Below are 22,976 nucleotides of genomic sequence, written 5' to 3' on the forward strand. Positions count from 1 at the left end.
GGCTCTATCAGGGAGGCTTATGCTGTGAGAGTCTGCTTGGCGTCTGGAGCCAGGTCTTGACATTGTCCTTAGCAACCTCGTGGGACACCAACACTGAGGAAGGCCATGCGCTCTGACTACAGTGAAATGGAGGCAGAAATCAATACTACTTCATAACCTTGTGCAAACCCAGACAAAAGTGGGTCTCCTGCAAATACTGCAAACCAAAATTATCTTCTATAGCAAAATTTTCCCTCCCATGGGTAATATGAATGACTACTGGGACTTTTGTTTTGTTGTGCTTTGCTTTTGGCCAATTATATCCACTATCTTACTAGGTAAGTCTTACAAAGACCCCTAACCGTAGAAGAACCAACACTTCCTGACAGAGTGTAATCACAGCAATTGTTTGTTTCCTCAAAACTTATCCTGAATCAATGAACACAACCCAAACTACTGTAATAAGTCATCCGTAACACCTTTGCATTGAGATAAATCCCATGATTACTGACTGTGTGTTCCTCCTGCTGCAACAAGGAATAAAACCAACTTGTTCAAACTCTAGACATGTTCCCTACAGTCTTTGCTGGAAAACATTGACAACTGCCAATGGAGGAAGGGAGTAATAAATGGAAGTGTTTGAAGTTGAAGATAGCAGGGGAGGGTAGGATTGTAGACCAGAACACCTGTACACACACACACACACACACACACATACACACACTTCTATCTATGCATCTATTTATCTGTATATCTACCTATCTATTTGCACTCCCTCTATCCCTCCATCTCTCTGGTCCAAACCATAAACACACAAAATATAGCATGAGGAAAAAGTTTAAATCTGCTTCCTTGTACATAATCCCTGGAATGGGTCTTAAATTGCTAAAGAAGCATTATGACATCTTAGCTGCCATCATTCTCCCAAAAGACTATAACAGGCATCCGGTAGGTATGATGTACAAGGATATATAAGGAAAAACAGTCTGCTGCTCAGGGTAGGCTCTCTGTAAAGATGCAAAAGGCACTTATATGAAGGTCATCATTCAAGAAACAATGAAAGGCTTGTCCCTCTTTCCAAAACACCTTTTCTGAAAGCACCAGAAATTCCTCTATCTACTAACTAGAGTCCCCACACAGTTAAAGATACAGATCACTAGATAGCGCTTGTCAAGATGAAAATATGGAGGTTGTTGGCTCCCATCACTTTAGCGGACTGCAGGAGTTTAAAGGGTGATAGGTTTACAGTGTTCAATCTAGCAACAGTCTGACAGTGAGTGGAGGGAAGTGGGGGTTAAAATGTGGCTTCTCCTGGGGAAAGCAAGCCAAGGGAGCTGCTCCATCATTACGGGGACCATAGAATCCCTAAGGCCCAGTCAGTGAAAAATGTACAGACAGATCACATCCTGTAAGTTTGACTCAGCCAGGCCCTGCCTTGGGAAAGAGTCTTGTTCACAATCCTTATTTTCACCAGCAGGCAAAGCTGCAGTAGAAGTGCTAAAGTCATAGCAGAAACCTCACATTTTACAATTGTTATGGCTTGTATCTAGATGTTTCCACAAAGCTTCATGCAGTCATGGGCGTTCAGAAGTGACTGCATCTAGACTATATGATGCTGGGATTGATTCATGGTGCCATGCTAGGCTCAAGGGCATTATGATTAAGGGTGTGTATACTACCCACCCTAAGTAGCCTGGATAAAATATAGGAGATAGGAAAAGCTGTGGTTGTTCTTTGCTGCTTTGCTACCTTCTGCCCACCATGAACTGTTTTTCCTCTGGGATGCCTGTCTGCCATTCACACATCCTATTATGGGCTGAAACCCCTACAGACTGTGAGGTAAATAAATCTTTCCCTGCTTAGCTTGTGAGTGTTGGGTATTTTGTCTCAACAACAAAAAAGTAACTAAGACAACAATTACAGACTTTTGTTTTAAATAGATAAATATAATTGCATTGTTCACCCAGATCCTTGATGCAGGATGAATGTTTTTTTCTTTGATGTCTATAAAGGAATATAAGGAAAGACAAGGAATAAAAATATTTGATATCATGAAAAACTTTAGAGTACTGCTAATATAGTTCATGATTTAAGCTAATACCCTATCAACAACATCTCAAAAATGACCTAGGATGACATGATATTTTTGAATCTTTCCAAATGATAATTTTCAAAATTGTACATTAAATGTTGAACCTAATAATTTAAAACATTTGCACGCATCAATTCTTTCCCAATGTAAGTTAATTTTTCTTTTGTAAAAGATTAAAAAAAATTGAGTTTTTCAAACTTTTAAAATTAATAATTTATAAACTCAGTGGCCATGAAATGTTAAGCCCAGCCTGCTGGAAAGGAAGGATTTAGTATAGCAGAGTCCCAACCTGCAATAAGTACAAGACTTTCTTTCAAGTCACTATAATAACAATGAATTTAATTACTAACATTGTACAAGTGAAGCAGAAGTGAAAAGTCTTGCCCTATGGGAGAACAACCTGAGCACTCACCCAATTACCATTTAAGTAATTTACTTGTATAGAAAAATATACTTGCTTCATTGAAATTAGCAAAAAATATTTAATGATTTGAAAGGAAATGAAAAAATGAGGGTAGAGACAGTTGGCAAGTAAAGGCTGACTACTGTTACCTGAAGTGCAACAATTTTGCTATATTGGCATACTTCATAGGCTGATTGGTGGCTATGGATATAATTAGTTGACGTCATATGATATAATGGATCATACTGTGTATAAATTTACCCATCTATTTAGATAATCTAGGCACTTGGGATATTATATACAGACTTACACCTAGTCATTTATTAACTATACATTTCTGTGAAGTGGTTGGAAATGAACTTGCTTCACAGAGTGACTACGATAGCTTTGGACTGAAGCAATTTCTTTAAGATGTTGAAAATTAGGTTGTGAATATAATCGCTTCAGAGGATGTCAAATACATCACTATAAACTACACACTAATGGCAAGTTTACATTTTTAGACTCTCATTTTAGGGGCCTATTAATTATTAATATGACACTGATTAATTTATTTCCTTTTGTCAAGCCTGCAAGTCTACCACATCTTGAGCATTACATGCAATATTATAGCACAACATCTATTAAAACTCATAATTAATATGGAAGTTCTCACTTCCATATTTAAACTGCAATGATATATAAACAATAAAAAGATGCATAAGGAGAGGGCTTTTGTGTATCCACTGGTGTACTTGTTTTGTTATTAAGTTTCAACCGTCTCTTACGCTTTATCCTCTCCAAGTCATAATCTACGAATTTTTGTTCATAGTTAACACGGAGAAGCAGTACAATGGCATCTTTAAATTATTTCCAAAGATCACTCATTAAATTAATGTAGCAGTTTATCCCAATGTGACCTTTAGCTGCCAGGCTTGAATGCTATTCCATATATGTAAAAATGTGATGAGCTCCCTTCTTGAGAACTGTATAATTTAATGAAGAGACAAAAATATCCCTCACTCAAAGCACTGACCTAGATTGGACATTAAGTTTCTAGATGCTCGCATCATCACTTTAATGATATCACTTCTAATCATTAGAATGACACCATATTGCCTAAAAGTGGAGAGAATTCTAACTACTGTCCCAAATGAGTAACTCTGCACACCTCCCTGCATCCTCCCACATGTATGTCACTCTACAAACTACAGCAGCAAGTGAAGTTAACTTGGCTGATTACTTTCATATTACATATTAATATAGGGATATATAAATCCCAGAAAGAGGTCTCCATTATCCAAAAGATAAGAAGAGACAATAGCGATGTTTGGCCAAGTCAAGTTTCCCAGAGAAAGACACTCAGCTACCTTATTGGGCTACTTCAAGATCTTTCACACTTTTTCCAAAGCACACGTGCTCTGGCTGTGCTGATGGTTTGTCCAAGTGGGAGAGAGGGTCATGGGAGAAAGTTTCTGTTCCCCCAGTATGATCACATTGGCTAAAAAGAACTGTAACTGTTGGGATCCTATTTAAAAGGAAATTGGAATCAAGTTCCTCTAAGGAAGAGGACCGATAATCTTATTAACTCAAGTATTCACTTATTAACCAAATATTAATTTTGGGTTCTGCCTAACATTTGTGGAGCAGGGACATGGAGATAAAGAAATCTTTCAAATCCATATGCTTTGCCTGCGGGACTACATTTATTACCTGCTGTGATGTCACTGGGTAATTTTCCCGGTGGATGGAGATTCAGCTTAAGTTTTCCATCGCTGAGTGAGAGGAGAAGACCCCCGGAAATGAGACGCAGTTCACTGAAGAGCAGAAGTCCCGCCTTATTCCAGGTGCGAAATTGAAAACTGACCGATAGCTCGTCGTCTCTGGAAAAGGCTGGCAGTGCCAAGTAACTCCTGGAGCTCAGGAAAGTCAGAGGCACAGACTGTGGTTGTGAGCAAGAAAACGACACATTTCCCTGAGGACAAAGTAAAAGAAAAAAAAGACTTCAGCACTGCCAATTAGTAATAGAATTTGAAATATTCACAAATGCTTCTTATCAATCTTTCCTGACTCTCAATTTAAAACTGTGTTTTCCTATTGCCATGGAAATCCAAATCCTTGCCATATACTGCATCTTAAAGGTTCTTCAACAACGTTCTCTGGTCTTTCCTCCATTCCTCAACTTTAATATCGATTTGGAATATCAACGAGATAGACGTTATTTAGAAGCATGCACAGTGAAAGGAAAACACATGGTCTAGATCAAATGAAAATTTTTCACTAGACTATGATTCTACTAAAAGTGAGTTAACTTTTATTGTCAACCACTGTTGTGTTCCAGTGAATGAAACAAAAGTGGATGGGAAAACAATGCTCACGTGTGCACTAACCCATAATATGTAGTAATTATGAGACTGTCAAACCCAGTGAAAATGAAAACATGTCACCCACCGCAGTTTGGTCTTATGTGTCAGTGGACAGCTGCTTGTTACTCTACGAATAAGAGCATATCCTCTTGCCAAGGAAGAGTGTGGGAGTATATTCTGGAAATTCGTTTTTTATGTGAAACATGCATACATATCTCTCTGTAATATTCTTATTTTCCTTTAAAATTCTTATTTTCCCTTTTATAAAAAACTACTTCAAAATCTTGTTGGATGCTATCTATGATCATAAAAAACAGCACCAATTCAGAGAGAATTAGGAATGAAATACTTCTCTAGTAATAAATATTTTGATGTGTTTGGGGATTATCCAATGCGATGTGAGCTTAAATTGACACACTTTGAATTTTAAACAATGGAAGAAATTAATTAATATCAACTTAGGCCTGCTTTCTATTATCAAATTGGTACAGCTGGAAATTCTGTTTCACAGAATTTTCTTCCTTGTATGCTCTTTGGGTAAAAGTTTGCTGAAAAAGAGAGTTAAACACTAGCCTTTTGCTCGAAGGGTTTCTGGAGTGTATGTACAATGAAGGATCTGTTGGTTTACCCCACTCAGCATTGCTTTATGCCTCCATCTCCCTCTCCTCCACTCTGTATCATCTCTTCTCCCCGGTGGCTGGCTCCTCGGAGCCCAGACCTGCCCGCCTCTCAGATTCTTGGCTAGGGATCCCAGGAGCAATGTTCTCCAGAGGCAACAAGACCCACAGGCCCCTCAGAAAAGTTCCTTCATAGGCTGGAAATGCTCTACCAAGTCCAACACACTGTGCGGACCATGGCTGCAGGCAGCATGAGTGGCTTTCCTCATCTTCTGCCTTCTCCTGCCCGGCCTTCACTTCCACATTCCTCTGGCAATGATAAGATCCAAGTCCTAAGAGAGACCGCCTGTTCCCGATGCGCACACTGGTACTGCTTCGAACACTGAACAGTAACCAGCGGTTAGCTTTCATTCCACCACACTTCCATAACCCAGAACCTAATGAGTCTGAACAACGCCACTGTTTCAGGAGATTGGCAGATGCAGTATTGTGACAGCTGACTCATTCTGTTTGTTACGAGTGACTGTGGCAAACTGCAAGTTTTTTCCAATGTATCTCTAACAGACATGCATGTTATTTGATTCTGGAAACTGTATATGCTCATCTGATGAGTTGGTCAGGGAATATCTTAGTAAGGAAACTACAAAGGAAAAAGAAATTAGCTGCCTGAGCATAATAATATCACAACAAAATTAAAATATCAACTGCTAAAAATAAATGCTTTACTTTATATGAGTAAAATTACGTTCTGAGAATTAAAATTCCTTTTGATAGAATGAATCCCTTTTATGCATATTGACAGAGAAAAAAATTGAAATAAGAGCAATCTCTAAAATATTATATCATTTCGGAAACTATAAAGGAGCAATTTTACTGCAGAATACTTGTATTTTCACTGATTTCATCATATGAAGACTCTTACCGTCATGATGATCTGTGGGTTTTGCTTCTTGATCAAATCAATGATATCCACTCCATTGTAATAGAGATTTTCTAAACATCCATGGAAATTGCTCAGTGGGAATGATACTGATTTTGAAGGTGCTGAAATCCCTCCAAAGCTGATCTTAGAAAGAACAGTGGCATCAATAATATTGTTTAGTGATTTTATGGTAATCTGCTTAAGAAATTATGATTAGCAACTATAGCTGTAAGCACCACACACAGCTCAAGTTTTCATCACTATGCACTGAAAAATAATTAAGGCACAAACTTTAAAACGAATATATATGCATTCAGTCTTCATTCACACTAGAGCTTGGTTATTCATACAAGTTGTTAATCACATCTGGTGTTGATTTTATTGTTTCATGGAGAAAAATACATCTTTATATCCACGGTAAAACTTGACCTGCTTAATACTGTAACTAATTCTGATGCTTCATTCTGTGTAAATTTCTAGCACGCATTGGTATTTGTGGATTTGAATGTGATCGGTAATGAGTTAATTAATATTTGTTGCTACACTCTCCCCATAAACTTTCACAACTCAGGAGGACACTGCAGCTCAAAGAAATCATGCAACACATCCTATGTTTGCTAGTCATGATGAAATCTCTCTGCGGGGAAATTTTCTGCCTATGAAGAGCTGTGGCTACACACTTCAGGTGAAAAGGATGATCCTATGCCATAATAATAAATTTAGACATTGTGAGGAAGATGAAGCCTCAGGCATCACCTGCCCAGTGCTGTTACTGTGAGTTCATCCATGCTGGAAAATGTCTTGCCAGCCTTGTGATTTACTGTAAAGGTGTGTTCTCCGTAGCACATTTTCTGCTGGGAAGTGAAACCACATCCACATCATAACATCTGTATTAATTGAAATGTAGGCATCACACCTCATAATCGAGATCCAGGTAATTGAATTCTCCCTGTGTGTGGAAACGACGCCTGTGCTCGTCCACTGTGAAGTTGACCTGCTTGCCCAAACGCTGGATGAGCACAGAATGCCAGTGCTGATCGTCCAGCAGGCTTCCCAGGGTGAGATTGACCAGGGTGTGGGTAGAGGGCAGTTTAGCTGCACCTGAGAAGAGAGAAAAATAAAAACATCGTTATTCCCAGTTAAAAGAAAAAAATATTTCCATTTTGTGGACCAGTGTCTTGTACAATAATTTCACAATGCTCTTTCACGCATCCCATCCCTAACACTAGTATGGATTTGCCTGACGTTTGAATATAATGATCGCTCAACCTTGCTGTAATTTCTTCCACTGTTAATTCTTTTTATTATTATTACCCGTTGCATGCTCGTTCTCTATGTAAATTTTATCTCTGCTACAACCTCATTATTTTTACTACTGTGATATTTTTCAATGACCCATCCTTTTCTTTATCATGCTAGAAAATAGCCATATAGCTCCATCAAAGCTGTAGGGGGAAAATCCCCTGAGATTCACTTACAATTCACAAAATAGGAACCATTTTAACATGAAAGACCAATATTGCCATAGAGTCAAGCCCTTGAGTCTGAAAATAAGATACATATTTATTTTTTTAAAGGCTATAAAAGCATAAAGTTACCTAAGTAATAAGTAAATGACAAGGTTTTCCAACACTTCCCCAAATAGTTGTACCTGAATTAATAAGTAGAAAGAGTTTTCCTCTTTTTAATTCCAGTGTGATATGATCTCCGCTCGGCCCTGCTCTGTGCAGTAGAACTCCATCACTCTGCATGGCTTTAAACTTCAAGGAAATGATATCTTTTATTGGGCTCAGGGACTGTTCATCAAATCTGTACAGAAGTGAACTTTTTCCATCAAGATCAATCACCTCTGATCCTAGAGACAAAGGTATTAGAAGTCATTCTAAGGATAGATACACTTTCCATGAAGGCATTGTAAATGTGTATGTGGATCTGCATATGAAAGACCACTGTCCAGTGTCTCCTTGTCTATTGAAACCTTGGATGGATTCCATTTTAGTCTTTACTAACACTGAAAAAATTAAACATCTAGAGATACATTTTTAGGTGTATATTTAATTTCTGTATATTTTTGGAAGCTACTTCTCAGGGCACAAAAAAACAGAAAGTTAGTTAAAAATTCTAATTAATATGCATAAAATTAACATATATTTCATGATCAATATTTTAAGAATATTCTTGAAATGTTGAAGTTAAATGGTTGGGGCGGGACTCTGGCAGAAGAGTGATTTTGATGTTTGAAAATTCGTTCACATACATACTACACAAGAGATCCACACACAAATTACATGCTCAGTCTAGACATAAAATATCACTTCAAACACATATTATACTGACCTTTGCATCTAGTCTTGTATTATTATCATGGCTAAATGATAGTGTTTAAGGGCAGTGCGACTTCATGCCTTCTCATGGGTGATGTTCCAGAGACATTAACAATGATATTGAAGGTTCATTCCACTATATTTATGTCATAACTGTGAGACTGACATATTTTTCAGCTTTCTGACAGTGTCTTACCTACTCATTGTCAAGATCACCCTGATTCAGCTCATCTGAGAAAAGATGTCATGTTACACCAGTACTGTACAGTACACCTGTCAGAATCAGATGCACCCTGATTTGAACAAGAGATAAGAGAAAAGAACTGCTAATACTCAGAAGTTCTTGCAACATTTTCTACATTTTACCAAAGGTTCCTTTTAAGTCAGTTATCCTTGAGAGTACATTTATATAATAAATGATAAAGTTAAAGAAACTCAATATAATATGAAGCTATTTTTTAACTGGTAAGCTGACAGGTGGATAACAAGTGGCATTACAGCTTACTCATTGTCTTCATTTGATAAAATTATTATAGCTCCTTCTATGCCCAAATACACATTTCATTCAGAATATCCATCATGCTTTGCAAACCACTGATAACCACCGCTGCCCCCAATTTTTTTCAACTATTTTACACGGCTATCTTTTGAAAATTCAGAGTTTATCTTTCCACATCTTGCTAATGTATTTATAAAGAATTCATTCACTAAGTACCCATGAATAAACATTGAATTCTTCAGAAAGAATAATGTTAATTGAACAATTATTCCTTGTTATGTAGCTGAAAGAATGTTCATAGTAAAAACATAACTCTGTCAAATACAAATGAGGTGTTCTATGATTATTAGATTATAATAAATTAAAAAAAATTTCAGTAAGACAGAATTTTAAATGCTGACACCTTAGGAGCAATGCAGTTATTTCTGAGCTAATGTATTGCTTAAAGGCACCATCGCAGCAATGATTTTATTTTAGACAAAGACTATTGTTGGAATTAGCTACTGAGATATTTTTACCAAAAAAATTTAACCTGTATTATGTTAGCCCACTATTTTTTCTCTTTTTATTATTGTTATTATTACATTTTAATGGTCATATTCATCTTCTGTGCCACCTAAACCTTTTGTGCCTGGAATGTTTCCATCAGCAAGATAGGTTAGGGAAAAAGATATTGGGCAAGTGCTACCTGCAGCAAAAATGCACTGTTTCCTTCCTTCAACTGCAGCCACTTGCCATCTTCAAATTATTGCCCACCTTATACCCAACTGGGGTTTGACTGTTCAGCTAGATGGATTCAATCCAGAAAACTTTATTCAGCTCATCACATTTGAGGTACTGTGTGGAGTACATGGGATATAAGAGTATTTAAGACAAGCATGATCACTGTCTTCATGTAGCTCAGACTCAGAAAAGGCGGAAAACATCTAGCAAGTGAGAAAATAAGTTCACAAAACCATTGTGGATTGTAACAGATATTCGAATCAAGAGTTAAGACAACTTGTTGAAATTGTTGATGAAGGTCTCAGGTGTCAGGTCTGGAAAACTGATGCTAAGACAAATCTTAGTAATCTTGTCACTTGCTACAGTCTTCAAGTTCTATAACTTTTCTGCATAAACTACTCTTGGAACATTGAGAGGCCTACACAATTCTCCCAATATGGCCCCATCCACTGTTACAAAAGAAAGCTCTGAGTATTGCTGAGAAATGACAGTGACAGGAATTAATTCAGTACTCATAATTGAAATGAGGGAGGCTTTCCCCTAACAAAGGTAGCTGAAAGTGCAGAAGGAGGAAAATCAACACTCTGGCTACATCACATCATAGATTTCATGAGTCTACAATGTCCTCAGGGGAAAAAGCTCAGTGTAGCTCAGAATGTGAGTACATTATCTGTCACAGAGAAATCATGTCACACACATGTAATGTGTAGATATGAATTCTTGTGAAATAAAAAATAATTCTGGGTGATTTCCAACAATATTAGTTTAGATAGAACACTATTTCACTTTTAAATATCACATTTAGAAAGTGATTTCCAACAATATTAGTTTAGATAGAACACTATTTCACTTTTAAATATCACATTTACACAAACATATTGATTTAAAACATGCGTATGTTTTTATTAATTTATTTTTATTGGTATATGTTTATAATATATACTAATTGCATCCATTTTGGAGAATTGCTATACATATAACAGTATATATGTGGTGCATGGTATATATACCTTGGGGTATGATATATATATCTTGACCATTTTCAGCTCTTGCTTGCTCCCTGCCCTTCCTCCTCGTCCTTTTCCTCCTTTCCTTCTTCAGCATCAAAAAGCACCTCCTGTTTCGTATCTTCTGTCTTTTAGTTTAGTCTTTGACTTATTTAGATTTTTTTTAATTTTTAAGTTTTTAAGTTAATTTTTAATTTATTTAAATTTGGAGTTTCCCTATAAGAGAAACCATGTGATTTTTAGTATTCTGTATCTGTCTTACTTCACCTGACATTTTGGTGTTAAGATCTTACCATTTTCCTACAAATGAAGTGAATCATTCTTCATGGTTGAGAACAGTTCTTGTGTGCGGAGACCACATGTTTTCACCCGTTCCTCTGTCTGTGGGCATCTAGGTTGTTTATGTACTTTAGCTGGTGTAAATTGTGCTGCTGTAAAGACACGTAGGTGTGTGTCACTGTAGTATGGTGACTTTAACTCTCTCAGGAATATACCCAGGAAAGCTATAGCTGGATCAAATGGAATTTCTATATTCAGTTTTTTGCAGAATCTCCATAACAATTCCCACAGTGGCTGTATTAGCTTACTTTGCACAACCATGTAGAAATGTTCTTTTTCCTCAACAGCCTCACCAATATTTATTGTTTCTGTGTTTTTGATGATAACCACTCTGACTGGGGTAAGATGGAATCTCAGAGTTCTTTTAATTTGTGTTTTCCTAATAGCTGAAGAAAGTAAACATTTTTGCTTGTACTTATTGGTTATTTGTACTTTTTGGAGAAGAGTTTATTAACTTCATTCTTCCCGTTTTGTTTGTTTTATATTAAAGAGAAAAAATAACTATAAGACAGAGTTTCTAAACAGGTTAGTAGGAAAGTTACAACAATATGACTTTAAAGTATCACAAAATACTGAATTACCACGCATAAGGTAAATGATGTAAAAATCTGGAAGTATCTATAAAAGGGTAATCTTTGAAGAGAAAATGTAATCTTTGGAGACAGCGTTTGAATTCTGCATATCGTCAGTACCTAGTTCTCCAAGGATGCTGGTTGGGAAGACACAAACATAGTCTGTCTTGAAAGTGATCAGACCACTGCTAAAAAGAAATTGGAAAAAATAGAAAAAAATCAAAGGAACACATTTGCATCTTGTCAATGTGACACTGCGGCATTTTCTAAATGATCAGTATTAATATGGCTTAATAGGAGGCAACTTTATAGATGTTTGATTTCATTATTACTGATGTAAGCCAGAGTCTATAAAGTTACATGCTAATTTATACATGTTAATTTATAGATTTTTTTTCCCAGTAGAGATGCGAATGACTTCTTTCAACCAGAAAGTATATCCCCAAGGGTTACCACTGGACATTCGCTATTTATGTGCTTGCCTATCAATATTACTCCTACATTCTTTCTTGGGTACCTAAATATTCCTGAGTACACACTCAGCCTCTTCAGTTTTCTTTTCTTTTATTATTTTAAAAATAAAAGGAGGAAAACTTTAACAGACAGACAACCTTTTACAAAATAGCAAAAGAACAATACAAACAATAGAGTTACAAACAAAATGGTAGGGAATGAACAATGCTTGCTGTGTTCCATATTGATATCTTCAAAGTGGTTTCTTAGGAAAACAAGTAGAGACATGCAATACTGATCAATCAAGGACTCATTAACAGTCTCATTCAGGAAAGAAATAGAAGGCAGTAGATCAACTGTGTTAACTATCCTGTATACACATACATATAAAATTTCTCCTTCTTTCCCTTCTCTTGCCTAACATCCCAGTTGCCCTTTACTTTTGAGAATTTTCCTACCATTTCACAATGTCTATTATACCTCCAAGTTTTTATTAACTCTTTCAGGTTTTATGCTAGTGAGACAATGTGGTGCTTGCACCTGCAGGTATGATTTATTTCACTTATGAGTACAGTCTCTAGTTGTGACCATTTATTACTTTGAGTTGTTTGTTCCTGAATTAAATACATCTTTATATTTACCCTATATTTGAGTGAAAACCATGTTTTCATGATTTGGGAAACTTTACTTTAACCTTAGTAACTTTGAAAATACATTTAGTCATCCCACAAAAGCAATATTTAAGTCTCAGCCATCATGGTAATATTTAGGGAAATTTTTTTATGCCAGAAGATTTTCACATTTTATTTTATTTTGGTTTGTTTTGAGAAAGGGTTTCACCTTTAAAAGATCTAATAAGATTACACAGAACTAATAAAATTAATCCAATTCAATATTTATTTACTTAGAATACCAAATTAAACATCCAAAATGGTACTATTTTAATTAATGATCAATGTCTAACAGATGTTTTTCTTTTGTCAAATGACTTTGGGGAAAAATACTTTCTGGAGTTGTATAAACAGAGAAAGCATAAGTATGGATTGACTGTAAGAAAAATGAAAAAGCTGAAGTCAAAATTTATAATAGTAAAGGACCTACAAGTCCAAAGATGTAGGAGACTCATTACTTGATTGAAGGGAAGAATGATTTTTCTAATTGTAATTTTGTTCATTAGCATGTTTATTAACCCAAGCTATATTTCAATGAGTGGATTATTATCAATATTAATAATGTGGGTCTGCCATGCACTGGGAGGATATGAACTTTAATTTTCTATAGGCAAGTTGCAAATTGTTCTGATGTGTCCACTTCTCTTTAGTATAGCTCCCTTATTAGCCATTCATATGAGTAAATTTCATGGATTTTCCAGGTAGTTAGGGCACTTAATCTCTGTGAGCTTGAATCTTCATTTTACCTTGGGTAAGTGTGTTTGGTTTCCTACTGTTACTGTAGAAGCAACCACAAATACTGTCACATAAAATATTATAAATTTTTTTTATTTTATAATTCTGCATTTCAGAAGTCCTAAAATTTTAACGTGTTGGCAGGGGCTGCTTTCCTTCTCAAAGTCTCTAGGAAATAATCCCTTCCTTTGCCTTTTCCATGTTCATAAAGATCACCTACATTCCTTGGCTTGGGGCCACTTCCTCCATGCCTCCATGTAAAAGACAGTTTAATAACATTTTCAAATCTCTCTCTCTCTCTCTTTCTCTCTCTTCTCTGATGCATTCACTTCCCTCTTATAAAAACACTTGTGATATATTGGGTCTGCCTGAATAAACCAGAATCATCCTCCCACTGCAAGATCTGTAACTAAATTGTATCTTTAAAGTACCTTTGCTATATAAGGTAATATGACACATGTATTGGTTTCAAAGACCAACATCTTTGGTGAGTATTATTCTGTCACAAGTTGCTCAGTCTCTTTGTCCTCATTTCCTCCTCTGCAAAATGAGAGCACTAATCCTATGTTCTGCATAGGAAGCTGTATGACTGTACATATGCTTTAGAAGCTGGCACATAATGATCAATCAGTAAATATTAACAGCTACTAGTGGTGATGCTATGTTTGTTGTGAGAACACTGAGCAAGGAAAGGGTCAGCAGAAATAATTAAACGCCTTTGATGAATTTGTGACTCTAAAAACCAGCGATTTTCTAAAGTGCACAAGAAACCCTTAATTATCAGCATCATCACCGGGTTATGCAATAAGAGTGATTTGGAACCATCTGTAGGTTCTGCGGCTTTTTCTCTGTCTGTCAGCTCCTGCTGGGCTGACTCACCCCGGCAACTGTCAGCGACCTGAACCCTCCTCGGTGAACACCTCCGTCTCCAATCTGCTCATTTAGAGCAAGAATCGAGGAAAGAAGAGATTCACAAAGTCTGTAGGCCCCACTCGCAGATCGATTTTCCCTGTGACCCTGGGCATAGCTTGCTTTATTTACATTGTTCAGAAACTTGATCTCTCCTGTGGAATTAAAAGCTTTCCAATAGAAAATATTCAAAGGCTTGGGAAGGAGCTGTGTCAGAAGGGCCTTGCTGAAATGCGGGCCTGGCTCTTCTTCCCATGGGACATATTTATGGAAAACTTTCTGCGCACACAGTGGAAGACACAGCAATGCATAAAAGCAAAGAACATTTTTTTCAAAGAGCTTACGGTCTATTGGGGAAGACGCACATCCCTGAGATGTGATTATTCATGCCTTTGTTCAGAGCTTTGCTTCTATATCAGGGAGAAGTCCCGAATGATTTCTAAGATGTGCAAGAGAGTTGATCTGCCTCAGCCTCTAAGACGGATGTCAACTAAATTGCAGAAATGCTTTATCTCCTTGAACAGCAAACTGCTATTCTACCCCGACACATTTCCCATGAAAGCACACCCAACACTGTAATAGATTCTACTGGACTTGGTATTTTCCTTTAACCCTGCATCCCACTCCAGAAATATGAAGCTTCTCCAATTTTGAGGGGTTTTCGCCTGAAAAAGCAATGTCCTCCCCACCTGCTAAGTGGATTACTAAGAAATATATCCAACAGTGGGGTTTCTTAAATGAAGCTCCCTGGTGCAGCCATAGTAGAATCAACTGGGAAGAATCTCTTGAGGGCTCCATAAACATTCAGCTCCCTGCCTGATGTCCACCAGCTGTTTTATCACTAGACAAAAGGGCTTTAAACAAAACTCTTCAATGTGATGTAACCTGTAAACACTGGTCATACTGTGTCTTTATTTAAAAAATATTACCAATGAATTACTGAACAGAGGTCCAATTTTGACTTCTAAGAGCCATAAATCAGACTGAGTCACTGTTAAACTATGACATAGTGAGTAAAATATTAAAGCAGGAACAGGATATATAGACACTTGAGATCTGCATTGCTTCACCAAATTAGAATCTCTGAAATTCTAACCTGGAACTCAGGGGCCTGGAATCCTGAGTGATTCTGAGGCAGGTGACAGCATAAAGGCTCTTTGACAGGAGGAACAACTAGGTTACAGAAACCTCTTTTCTGAAAATGAATAACCTCATTGACTATTCAACTGTATCATGGAAATGAATATGTTTTATTTATCTGTACTAGAGCTGGTTCTTGCAGAAAGTTGTAGAGGTGGGAGAGATTTGTCTCTGAAAGACATTTCAGGGACAAATTGATTCTGAGAGTTAAACTATGAATTATGGCAGTATTGCTGAGGTCAGGTGACCAAAATCTTTACAAGTGAAAAAATAGAAAATAGATGAACTGGAAATCTAACCCTCCAGTAACAGAAAATTAAAGCTATTTAAAGGTGACAAAAGCATTCTTCTTGAAAAAGATACTAGAGTCTTCTATCCATTGTTTGAAAGATCACTGCCAAAAAACAAACAGAATAAGAGTTCTATCTTCAAAGACCAAAGGAAAAAATAATGTAGATCTTTTATTGGCTTGAGAAAAGGGCTATAGCCCAAACTCTTCTGGATTAAACATGAAGTCAGCCTTAAATACTGATCATACCACGTCTTTTTTTGTTTTTGTTTTTTTTGTTTTTCTCCGGTATCGGGAACCGAACTCACGATGTTGCGCTTGCCAGGCAGGCGCTTTTGCCACTGAGCTAAATCCCCAGCCCTCATACCACGTCTTTATTTGAAAATTATTATCCATGAATTACTAATCAAACACAGGTGCAATTTTGACTTCTAAGAAACATAAATCAGGCTGAGTCACTGTTAAACTACTATGTAGTGAAATATTAAAGCAGCAGCTTGATGTATTGGCACTTGAGATCTACATGACTAAGCTGGGTTTTTAAAGCAATGGAGAGGTGAGGCCAAGCACTCAAGAAATTAACAGGAAATGGGTTGTACTATTTTTACACAGAGCACAAGAGAATATGGAGTGATTTAAGAGAGTCTTAAGTTTAAAACAACTAAAATTAATACCATAGGAAGGAAGGACACACAGAAGCTGGCACTGCATAGAACCACAGCAAACAGTGACTTCACTGTCTTGGTTTTAAACAGATGGAGTTACGGTCAGTAATAACATGCCGGGGTGGGTTCTGGTGGGGACGAACATGATCACGACCACGTAAAGATCCATCTGAACTAACCTCTTAAACACACTTGAAATTAGTAACATCTACCCTGTCAAGGACACTCGAGCATGTCACCAGAGGACATATGGTATATTTCTGTCTCCAATATTTATTTGTAAATTTTTGTAACATCATCAAAGTCACTTAAATGTCGATTCCTGGTTTCTTTATTTGGAATACACAGAGAATAACTCTCATTTTACACAAAATACTGTGGAGATCAAATGGCTGTATCAGAATGCCTTGACATTTATTATTTTCTATCAATTAATATTCTTCACTATCAACGACATTTACAATCTCCTGTGTTCATCTCAGAGAAAGTTTTCTGAGCTATCTTTTGTCAATGGCTATTGTGTGAGTGTAATAAATTTGTGATTTTATATATGTATTTATTTATTATTCTGTTTTTTTCAAGGCAGATCAAAATTCTATAATTCATGTATTTAGCAAATCATTATTGCACCCAGACAAGGCTAAGGGTTTCCATACAGCCGTGAAATATCTTGTCTTCATGTGTCCCTCAGTCTAAAGGCAGAAGACACCAGGAAAATCATTGCCTATGCACAGATACATTTTTTTAAATTTTAACTGTATTGGTAAAAATGGCCAATAAGTACATGAAAAACTGTTCAACAATTCTGGCTATTAGAGAAATGCAAATTAAAACACTGAGATTCCATCTTACTCCAGAAGCAATAGGTATCATCAGATACATTTTCAAATAGTAAGCGATGCAGGACAGAAAAGAACAGGGTTACAGGAAAGATTAAGATGAGATTGGTGATCAAGAACATCTCTCAGGAAATGGTATTCAAGCTGAATAAGTGAACATGTATGAAAATAAGAATCAGGGGAAAATGGGAAAAGGGAAAAAGGATCCACCTGTGAGAAGAATAAGGAAGTAAAAGGAAGTGGTCCACAGGAAGAGGAATTACTGGCAGAACGCCTTGACCATGTGAAGGCTTCCTTCCAAGTTTGGTTGGGACAGGTCAAGTTTGATTTAGCATTAAGCCCTGTGACATAACAACAGATCCTCTGGTATGATCTTTAATTCTAAAGTGATGTCCTTGTGGCCTTTCATTTTTAAAGTCCAATGTGTTTAATAAGTCCCTCTAAATTGTCAGGATTTAAACTCCAGAGGTCGTCTTTCCAGCAGTAGGAAGATGCTAAAATCTTTAGGACTTTAATCTCCTGGTTCCTGCTTTCTCCTGGGATTCTTGATATTTTGTCTTGGAAATGTGAAGTTCGGGAATCAGTGAAGATGTAGGAAACTGAATAAGCAGGGGCTGGGGCTCTCCCTCTCTCACTTTCTTTTGAGCATCCCGCCTTCAATGTATAGCCTCTTGGGCAACCTAGAATTTAGACTTCCGACTCTGCATCCTAGTAAAATCTGTTTACTTTTTGTGTATCCTTTAAAAAGAGCAAGTTGGATATGGACATACCAAAGTTTATTTTCTTTCTCTAAAGAATCACGTCTTTCAAATTTCTACCTGTTTAAATTGAATTTCAAACCCTGGAAGCAGTTTTTAGAACACATTTTATCCAACACCTGTTACAGAAAGTCCAATAAAAACTGTGGCCATGATATACCAAAAAGTAAATTACCTCTTTTTATGAGCATTTCTACCTATCTTGGCCCATTCACTTAAGGTTGCAAAATGGACATATTCTAAATTCTATCATTCCTTTTTATTTACTATATGATTTTTTGAAGAGAAACTTTTCTTCTATTTGATTACCTTGGGGAGTCACAGAGGAAAAATAGGATACATGATATCTTCTTCTGTTCACTAGTCTTCAAAATAAGGAGTTGGATTCTCAATGTCTTCACTGCTCACTAGAGGGGCTTTTAAGGAATTGTTACTAAGAAACAATTTCACTCAGATAAATTTAATACATTTCAAACATTTGAACTTACTCTTCTTGGTGATGTCAAAATATTTATGCCTTTGGATAGGTGGGAGCCTCCTCCACTGACCCTGAATCCTTTTGACATGATTCTTATGGGCTTTCATGGTTCCTTATTTTTAAGTACTAGAAGATCAAATTTTATTATAAGAGTAGTAGAATTTCACATATGAAGTGAAAATCTAAAAGCTATAAATTTTTCAAAATGACAAATTTTTTTTTATATTTTAGGCTGACCAGTAGCTAGTTTCTTTTTAAAACTTGACATACATAGGATTCACCAGCTATTGTATTATCTTATAAATAACCTAAAAGCAGGAACTGTGTCTAATTCATCTTGGTCAAGATTTGAGCAATTAGCATGTGGGAGTTGCTCAAGAAATATGTACTGAATTCAATCATAGCTATTCTTTTTCATAAAGCTAACTACTTTTCACTTTTTTTTCTCCTAGCCAGAGAGGAGGTGCGAGAGATCAGCATTGTAAGTAGACTACTACCTAGCACTCTTTCGGTGGATTTTTCACCTAGATGAGTATGTGTGCTCACCATGCTACTGTCTTGTATTTCCTATGCATGACTTCTAAACTGAAATGTACCGATGATAGTGCTCTAGGCTGGATTCTATGTATTTCCCAAAAGCTCAGTTTTTCAAGGGTTCTTTCCCAAAGTAGCGCATGTCCATTGGGAATGGTGGTGATTTTAAGAGGTGAAGTCCAGTAGAACATCTTCCAGTCATCAGACACACGCCCTTGAAGGGGATTGTGGGATGCTAGTCTCCAACTTGTTCTTCTTCTCTCTCTCTTTTTCACATCCTGGACCTGAGAGAAGCAGTTTTGCCACATGTTGCCACCAAGATGTACTCTGTCACCACCCCAAAAGCAACAGGGCAACCAATCCTGGGCTGAAATCTGCGAAACTATGAGCTGAAAGAAACCTTTTTTCTTTATATGTTCATTTCCTCAAGTATTTGTTAGAGTTACAGAAAAAGTGACTGGCACAGACACAGTCCCATTTCACCTTTCCAGATTTTTCCATTATGAGGTATAAATTCTTACTTTTAAAAATGTATATGCATTTTCTATCTATTGACTTATGACCCATTTATTAAACATGACCCATAATTTCTTCGTGGCAGATTGAAATTAAGCAATGAAACACGGCATTTACCCTTCTCTGCATTCGTGCTCATCCAGTCTTCCTACTCCTGTCTCCCTGTTCCCTACTCCTGATCTTGAAGCAGCACAATGTGAATAGCTGACGGGAAAGGCCTTCCTGGGACTCACCAACCTGCCTCCATCCGTTCATTCATCTGTGCAAGGATTAATAGGATTAAAGGAAGGTGTGCTTGCAGCCAGTATAATGTGGGCTTGCTATGATCGGGAGAAGAAAGACCTTGCTGTGATCATTGGAAATATACTCTCACCTGAAAGTGAGGCACCAGGGAGGTCTCCAGAAATCAGTTCTATGCTGAGGGGAGAGAAGGAGTAGGAGAGTTATCTAAGTGGAGGGCATTGGTGACATCATGCAAAGTCCCCAAAACTAGAAAAATCACAAAAACTTGTCAGAGAAATGGAAATTGACTCAACATGGCTGGATAGTTGGATGCTTTTATTCTTAAAGAAAAGAAAATCATGGATTACAAAATTAGGGTGTTTACACTTGGACTAGAGAAAAAAATTAGAATTTGTACTAAGGGCAGTTGCTTCAGCAATTCATCTACAATTAAAGAACATTATCTTCTATGGCTTAATTGAAGAACATTATCTCCTGTCAGATATGTGCACTTTCAACCAGTCATTTTCCTTCCCCTGCCTTTGTTTGCCATTGATTGTTCTTCTTTGTAGCATTTAGCAGAGAAATACTCCCTTAATATCCAAGATTTTGCTTGCTTTTCCTTCCGTTCTTCCATCAGTTTTTTTCTCCTTCCATACATCTCTTCTCTGGATGTATAAACATGCTCACAGTTGCTGTAGCCAAGAAATCTAAAATTTATACTTTCCCTTTGATCCCATAAAATTTAGCTTCTACTTCACTCATTACTCAGGAAACAACTTCAAGTTTACTGACATAAAAGTAGAACATGCTCTTTGATATGGGTTTTCCATTCACTTGATGCCCTTTCATAACAAGTTATTGGTCTCACTTATTGGGGCAGAGGGCAATAGCATTACATGTGCTTCTCACCATAGCCATGTTCCCTGCAGTAATCACAGGGTCGTGCTTGCACCTGTTACTGCGGCAAGCACATGTATTAAGCACAAGGAGAGTGCTGGCATAAAAATGTTTATACCACCTGAAGAATAGTCCAAAGGATTTGCTTTAAGTGTAATAGACATGCACGCTGACTTTTCAGGACATGTGCAGTCAAACACAGCACCTTACACTTTCATTAACAGAGACATTGGGCAGACACTTTGTGATTTACTAACAATAATGATATTTAGGTTTCAATTTTATTTTCTCAAACTAAAGGCTTGGAGTTCCAACATCCCATATTTCACATATACTGCAACTCAGTGAGTCAAAAATAGAAAAATTCTCTCTCCTGGTCCCTTCCAGAGCCTATTTATTTTCCAGTGCCCTGGCCCAGTCAATGATATCACCGTTCAGACAGCTGTTCAAATCCAATAACTCTTTAACACACAATGACCAATCTCTCTCTAATCACTATCCTCAGTCTATTTTGAATCTTCCTACTTCTTCACACATTACCGCTCTCGTTCAGAGTTCTACCATGTCTTGAACAACCAGGAGCAAAAGCCTCATAAAGAACTGCTGCCTCCAGATTTACGCCTCCAACCTGTACCCCTCATTTCAGTCTGGTTAACCATTCTTGGACACAAACTGTCTCTGCAGTCCTCTGTCCAGAGTTGCCTTGGGGACTGCTGCTTCTCCTGTCTAGGGTCTCCTCCCAGATTCCCATGTGAAAATATCTGCATCCTACTTTCTAAACCTACTGCTATCAATTTTCTTGTACTAATTTCAATGTGTCAGTCACTTGATCCCTCACTCTAAATATAATATTTTGCATTTAGTGGGTTCAATTTTTCAACATTATACATGATAATCTTCTTTTTTTGGTTTTTTTTTTTTTTGGTACTGAGAATCAAACTCAGGACCTTGCACTTGCTGGGCGGACGCTTATGCCACTGAGCTACATCCCCAGCCCATACATGACCATCTTTACTGCAAAAATATAGATTAGTATTTCCCCTTGTACCCAACACACAATAGAGTTCTCCATTAGCAAGTGTCACTTTGCACATGTTAAATGGTGGATTCACACATGGTTCACGTAGCTGTCAAGAACACTGGCTTTGAGATGTGATGCAACTAATTTTAAAGCCTACATCTAAAACAGGTCAGGTGATCCTAGACGAAGTTCCTAATTTCCCAAAGTTTTACACTCTTCTATGTCAGGAGATGTGAACAACCCTGAGTGAATGGCTCATATAAAAGTCATGGGTCACACTGACATGGTACAAGTGGGAAGGAGTGGGCAGAAGAGGCTGGGTACCCACATGCAGTTCCCCAAAGCATCCTCTAGTTCAGAGGAGACCTGTTTAATTGGGCATGGTTGGGAGTTCCCTGGCTGTGATCCAGGAAAGAGCTTGCCCATACCCCAGGCCCTTTCTCCTTGTTGGGGCTGCAGGAAATGGCTTCATGTGACTGGAGAAAATCCAACCTGAGCTTGGATGTGTGCTACTCATGCAGATTTGCAGCCAAAATTTTGCAGCTGGATGCTTGTGCTGATAGCACCTGAGCCCTTTCTTCTGAGGGCAAGAAACCAGTGCTGCCAGCTAGCAATTCCTGTGCCAGAACACCCACAGTAGGCTCGATGCCTCATTCAGCAGACAGTTCTACTTATCTTTTCTCACTCCTTCCTGAAATGGTGATAATCATGCTCCTACTTCACTGGATGGCTGGGACTAAATCAGAATAGTCTCGGACAAATAACTGTTCACTAGATGATAGCTACATTGGACCTTATTTAACAAATTAATATTTTTGCAAGGCAAGTGCTGTGAGTAGGTGGAGAATGTGATTATTATGGTCACATATACAGGAGAGAAAAGTCCATCTGCTCAAATACTTGTCTAAAAGGTCTTTATACCCCACCCACTCTTGGATTTATTTCTGGTTATTTATGAGTATATTTTTTCAGTAAGTGTATGACTTTTTCTCCCTTAATAATAATTTTAAATTACACAATCACC

General features: G+C 37.3%; 1 protein-coding gene across 1 annotated transcript in view; it reads right to left on the minus strand.

The window, feature by feature from the left end:
* Cntnap4 (contactin associated protein-like 4) overlaps positions 1-22,976 on the minus strand; it is a 262,902-nt gene that overhangs the window by 95,793 nt on the left and 144,133 nt on the right. Inside the window, 4 exon segments of the mRNA XM_005403431.2 lie at positions 4,167-4,428; positions 6,359-6,502; positions 7,275-7,459; positions 8,010-8,213. Of these exon segments, the coding sequence (XP_005403488.1) occupies positions 4,167-4,428; positions 6,359-6,502; positions 7,275-7,459; positions 8,010-8,213 (795 nt within the window).

The sequence above is a fragment of the Chinchilla lanigera genome, unplaced genomic scaffold (assembly GCF_000276665.1).
Source record: "Chinchilla lanigera isolate Chin_1 unplaced genomic scaffold, ChiLan1.0 scaffold00083, whole genome shotgun sequence".
Classification (NCBI taxonomy): Eukaryota; Metazoa; Chordata; class Mammalia; order Rodentia; family Chinchillidae; genus Chinchilla; species Chinchilla lanigera.